The sequence below is a fragment of the Galendromus occidentalis genome, unplaced genomic scaffold (genome assembly GCF_000255335.2).
Source record: "Galendromus occidentalis unplaced genomic scaffold, Mocc_1.1 scf7180000077451, whole genome shotgun sequence".
Taxonomy (NCBI): domain Eukaryota; kingdom Metazoa; phylum Arthropoda; class Arachnida; order Mesostigmata; family Phytoseiidae; genus Galendromus; species Galendromus occidentalis.
In genome coordinates, this window is record NW_003805439.1 from 481,273 (window position 1) to 487,451 (window position 6,179).

The window sequence follows — 6,179 nt, forward strand, 5'->3', positions numbered from 1 at the left end:
GAATGCCGTCTCCTGATGACTCAATTAAGAAGCAGTCTCCCGAGGGGGTTGCTGGGAGGGCTCTGGTGCCGCCCCGGAGGCACGAGAATTTCTGTTTTCAGTCAAAGCAGCGAGCGATTTTGCGTCACTGCACCCATTGCATGAGAAGGAGAAATAGCCTAATCCTAAGACATGACAAGAATGATCCGCGGATGGGCAAAAGCACGGAGTGCGCAGCAACGCTCAGCGCGTCTGGAAAAACCGTAATAGGCAAAACATTGCGTAGCTTTGGCGGTCAACAGCCTTTCTCGAGAGCCTGCCCGCTCTAGTTTCCCTAGTTGGCTGTTCTGAAGCTGGCAGTGGAGATGGGAAATCTCATTCTTTCTCTCATTGGAGGTCGGACCCGATGCCCACAAGGCCGCTGAGAGGGCTCTGGTGCCGCCCTGTAGGTCTGCTCTGTGTATTCGATAAGTGGTTTGAGGCGGCTTCATTGCGCAACTCTACTGACCGCATCTGCTGCTTTTTATCCAACAACTCGGAATTCGTTGGAGGATGTTGCCAATGTTCTGGAGGATTCCCTGTATCCAGTGCTTGTCATCTGAATTCTGAAGAGCTCGATTGGAGCAGCCTCAGAGCTTCATCAGAGTGTCACAATGAGTGGTTCTGGCGAGCGGACCCGTCGAAAGAATTGCCGATAGGCGAAGGTGAGCGATGTTGATATCTAGCTTCCAGCTCCTCGGGACTAAAGCGATCTCCGTGACTGTGAAAATTTTTGGATCTTCGGATCCTGACCCCCCTGTGTCGTCGATCAATGCTGCCCACTCCGATCAATTAGGTGCCCCAAGTTCCGTCGGTAAGAATTCGACCCTGGGAAGAGCGCCTGGTGTAGTTTCTGCCGATCCAAACGAAATCGAAGTCCTGGACAGTGTCCCCTTTCGATCGTGCTTGAAATTTTTCACCCCGAGGTTTCGATAGAGGCGGTGCTTCGTATCGAGCACATTCGTAAAAGTGGTCAGTTGGCTTGACCGCATCCGAGGCTGCTCCGTCTGCAGACTGGTTCGGGGCCTCCGCTGTGTCTGGAGTGCAACTTCATTGCAGAACAAGATCATCGCGAATCCCCTCGAAGGACCGTGGGTGCCCCCTTTTGATTGCATGGGCTGAATGATTGTCATAGAGGGTCTTTCTCTCTGGAATTCAAACTTTCCTCGGACCTCTCTCTCCGAGACACTAATCGGAACGTATTATATATTGCCACATATATTCACAATCATCGAGATATCCGCTCCCTTCGCGGGAAAGTTTCTTCCGGGAATCCGCGTGAGACGCTGTGAAATCAAGCATCTCTGGCGAAAGACCCCCGAATAGTGCGAAGTATCCGATGCCTTCGATATTCTGCTTACAAATATCGATATGTACATGATTTCCGATTGTTCCGACCCAGATTGCTCCAATGAGCCAAGCTCGTTGATATCTCGGATCCTCTTAGGCCGCAGTCACTGGCTGTCTCGTGGCTGGCAATCCTCAGAATGCAATCAAATGCAGGTTCATCTGCGAGGTCACCAACGACCTACGTGCATAGCGTCGCAGAGGATGATCGATGATTTTTTCATGAGACCATCATGAGGCAGCTGCTGTTATTACACGGTGCTTGCGGGCTGGGCGAAGGAGGCCGGGGAGTGAAAGTGAGCACTGACGGCGGTCGGTTGAAGCTTCCCAAAAGAGGAATAGCTGCTGCGCCGTTTAGGTGACTGACTAAAGAAGAGAAAGCCACGGATGCTGCTACGAACGGCTGTGAGCCAGCGAGCGCGCCAGCCGGCCGGCGGGCCAACCGGCTGCCCGGAAGAACTGCCGATCGAGAACTAGTCGAGGGCGCTGGCTTAGGAGGCCTTCTATGAGACTATTGCAGCTCTGCGAGCACCTTACACGGAGAGTCTCACATTTGAGCAGGTTGCGTGCCTTGCGGAGATCACGATACGATTCGCCTTTTATGGACAAGGCTTTGAAACACTCGGCCAGACCGCCGCCGCGCCCGCCGCCTCAACATCATTCTAGACCCGGAATGATGACAGAGACGTAGGCCCCGGTATTTCGTGGTATCAAGAGTGAGATTTCCCGCGAAGATTGGGGAATCGATTCGATGGATTTCGATTTTTTACTCGGGAGCGACACAGCAGCGACAGGTCATTTGAGAGCTTGTCCCACCTCGGAGGCTCGGGCTGCACTTGGGGGAATCAGTCGAAGACACCATTCAGAGGTACGACGGGCTGCGGTGCAAACTCCAAGAATATTCAACGAATTCAATTCTCCAGGTTCGCCGTCTCTCTCGATAATCATTGTCATGCGCGGAGGTGGGAAGACCTCCTCCATCCGAAGTAGGTGCCTCAAGTTCCATAATTTCGTGCCATCCGATGCCGCGAGCGAGAGCACTAGGCTTCAAGAGCAGCATGGCACCAAAAAAATCACCGTCACCTCGACGCCGTGGCTCTCCACGCACAATCCGGCGCATGACTCTCCAGTCCCTGTCGGCAGCATAGTGCCGTCGCAGAGTCCGTTGCCTCATCATCTACAAGCGCTCCTTCGGCCGCCGCCCCCCGTCACCCATCTGACACCTGAGGTCACGATAACACCGATACCGGCAACGTCGAGTCCGATCCAACATTCCATGTCGAGAAAACGCAAATCAGATGACGTCCGTCGATTACTAAATATAAAGATTTCGTTGAAAGAGCAGCGGAAGGGGGACGAGCAACCGCTCGACCTGTCCTTGAGACGTGATGAAGAAGCTTCGGAGGAACAATTGAGGATATCGTGTCTGGAGGTGTGTTGATCGATCTCTTGGCCGCGATGAGCTAATCTCTTCCGAGTGAATGATTGACCGATCTCGTGAATTCCTGCCCTCAGTCTAGCTTCGCGTCATCATTGGCCAGACCGGTCCCGATGTATCCATTGCTCATACCGTCCTCGGAATCGAATATGGCTCCGGTCCTCTATCATCCCTCGAACATCTTGGATAAGCCCAGTATACCGGCGGTGACCGCACGATTCAATCAGTACTCGGAGTTTTCAAATCAATCAGCGACAAGCGGGATTCTCGTCAAGACGAAGCAGGTAATCTCTAATCTCCCGTGTTATCTGGAGTGTGAAGAATTTATCTGGAACGCGTTCTCTTGCTAAGGCAGCAGCGGTTTTTCTCGCAGGTGTCCGAGGGTGGTGCGACTTTTTGCAAGTTCCGGCAGGTCAGGCCTCCAGCACGGCAATCGGGTCGGCAGAAAAAACTGAATTTCATGCCGTCGAAGTGGCCACAATAATATTCAAGGTAGAGTCTACTCGTCTCACCACGGGAGTCGCCCATCCGAGTCGGATGATTCCTCCGAATCACGTCCGTGTACCGAATCATGAGAGCCGAGTCTGGACAATGAATCTCCGATTTAAAAGTAAAAAAGTAGCTCCGGAAATCCCATCGTTCCGACACCGTTCATCTGATCGACGGATCAGAAACTCTCCGAGACTATCTCATCTGTATAAAATCTGTTGTCCGAAATCGAGGCCTGTAATTCATCGATCCAGGCGAACTTCTTCGCGTCTCGTCCCAATTCATGCTTAGGTCGATCAGCGATGAGTGCCATCTAGTCAAAAAGAGCCCTGTAAAGCAGCTTAGCAAGGAGTGGAGAAGTCCTGAACGCGGAATTCCAGGACCACGCGTGTGTTGCCATGACCACACTGTAAATACGTATTATCTCGAGACAAGTCTCGGGATGACTGTTACTTCCTTTCGGAATACGCCGGGAAAACTGTTATGGATCAATAAAGTTTGGACGGATCTATCTGACTGAGGGTTCCTGCTTTCAAACTCTGATCCCATTTGCACGGATCTAGCAGGACCTGAGCTCGGAAAAACGTTCAAGAGTCGAAATCGGGGCTCTAGATCGCCTATCCGAGAGGAGTACCGTGCGCCACTCTATTCATCACGATACCACGAATGGATTTAAGATAGCTCGTCTTTCGTCTGTCTGCTTACGATATCCAGATCGGCTCAGAATTGCCATAAGCACGCTCACAACGAACGGCTTCAACCGTTCGATAGCCATTAACGAGGTATTCAAATCGTACATCAGGGCCGTCGAAAATAGCACAGAAATTAGTCCCGTACATTCGATATGCCGTCAGGATTAGAAGAGCGAATTCCTCGTTGCTTCGGGAAATACGTCCCCGTAATCCTGGACCTGGAGATTTCTGCTCAACTTCCGAACAAGACGAGCATTCCGAATATGGACTTGAGGCTTCCTCCGTGCAACTGCCGAGGCCGAATACGGGGAAATGGATGGAAGTATTAGAATTTAGGGGCTCTCCAGCGCAGTATCGCGCAAAGCTCGCCTCAGATTCGTTGGGTGCGCTTTGAATCCCATGGCGGCAGTGGAAGAGTTGGATCGAGCCTCCCTTGGAACCACGTCTCTGGAACAACGTCAATTATCCACGGAACCCATTAACAGCAGCGGCCGTGGCGTCAGCGACGACCACGACTTCGTAATTTCCATGTGAACCCAATGGCCCACATCGCCGATTGATGCATCTGCTCGGCGCTATGCTTCTCGTTTCTGAATATACGGCGCTCTTCTATGCTTCTTGTCGCGGCCTAACACGTGTATCACACGTGATGAGCAGAACTCAAGATATGTAGGATGTTTTCCGATCATTCCCAGAAACGGTGGACCGAAAAGACGAGCCGCCGAACCGATCGTCGCCGACGATTGGAGAAGTTGAAATCGAGCAGCTTTGAGAATTTCTCCATTTCCGAATCGAGTTTCCGCTCATACAGGTGAGGATCTCAATATTCTCGTCAACTCAACATCGAGCTTCACGGAGTCCATATAGACGTAGCTAATTCTCGCGAGTTTCTGGGACTGGAGGGTAATTTGTGTGAACTTGCGCCTGATTTTCTGGAAGCGGATCTCTCATCCAACTCTACTGCGGGAAACGGGCTACGATGGCATGGTGTCAAGGGGCTACGAGGGGAAGTTTTCTGTTTTGAAAACGAGATGAGGACGCGCGAGGCGAACCTTCTTAAGTGGCCCTAGCTCAGCGCTATGGAACGCCACTTTCGATATTTTGTCGAGGCTAAGGGACCAATGAAAGAAATCTTCCAGACTCCCTGAAGTTTCCGCTCCAGCTTCCATCCTATCTGAGCTCTTCTGGAATTCGTCGTTGCTACTTCTCATTCATCGGAGTCTCATTCTTTCTCTGAATGACTCGATGATTCCGAAATATAGAAGTAACAAGGGATAAGAATAGACGAAAGCCACGAAGGAAGCTGCCACACTAGCCAACTGTTGTCCTCCGTTCCAGTTGGGCATGCCGTTTTCCGTCTTTCCAGCCGCGCCGTCCGGAACCGGGTCAAAAGCGATTCTTGGCGAACATGATACTCGGTCCCTGACTCGTCAGTCGGACAGGAGTCCCCGAGGTCGATTGGACGGCCCCCGCGAAGGATGATCCGGAGTCAGAACCGCAGAATGGTTCCTTCAAGAAGTCCAGGCGGGCAGTCTCAGGTATCCGCCTTGGGGTCGCAGTATGGAGGAATGGTTGTTGTTTCCAGGCTCGAGGGGGTTAGGGAGGTTTCCTGACAAGACTCCGAGCTCAGCGAGCAGCGTCCATAGACATTCTCTCCTTCTCACCTTCGTGCTGCGTCATAGATGATGGTGCGTTACGTCGCATTTCCTCGGTCTCCGGGGATCTCAATTGTGAACTAGTTGGCTGCCACCTCTAGGATGAGTATCCGGCGCCGAAAAAAGACACTTGAGGGTGGGGAATCATAAATTCCAGGATTCGGTTATCTCATGAAAGCTATCCGGAGGACCTGAGGAAATTCTGTCCCTGTCGGAAGGACCGTGGAGACATGTCCTTTCAGAGGAGGATCCTTTCGCTTCCAGGGCACGGAGCTGGAGGACAAACGATACGAACGCTTTTGTAGGTGGTATATACCGAATGGAGTTTTCCAGAGGAAAGCAGCGCGCCGAGAACGGTTAGAGATGATCATGGTGAGAACTTCTTCATAGCGGTTGCAGGCTCATCATGTTGATAATCTATGAGAATCAGTTTTCCGCTCCTTAACTGCAAAGCGAGCCCTGATGGTTGAGCAAGACTCTTGATGTAGTCCAGAACTCCTGCGATCTCTGGTACTCTTTTGTACACTTAACACGCTGCAG

The 6,179-nt window shown here is 51.8% G+C and overlaps 1 protein-coding gene across 1 annotated transcript; it reads left to right on the forward strand.

Annotated features, from left to right (window-relative positions):
• The first annotated feature begins 2,317 nt into the window (after positions 1-2,317).
• On the forward strand, positions 2,318-3,287 carry LOC108864313 (uncharacterized). Its single transcript, XM_029111593.1, has 3 exons — positions 2,318-2,797; positions 2,881-3,087; positions 3,177-3,287. The coding sequence occupies exons 1-3, from the start codon at positions 2,318-2,320 to the stop codon at positions 3,285-3,287; spliced, it is 798 nt and encodes a 265-aa protein (XP_028967426.1).
• Positions 3,288-6,179: the final 2,892 nt, after the last annotated feature.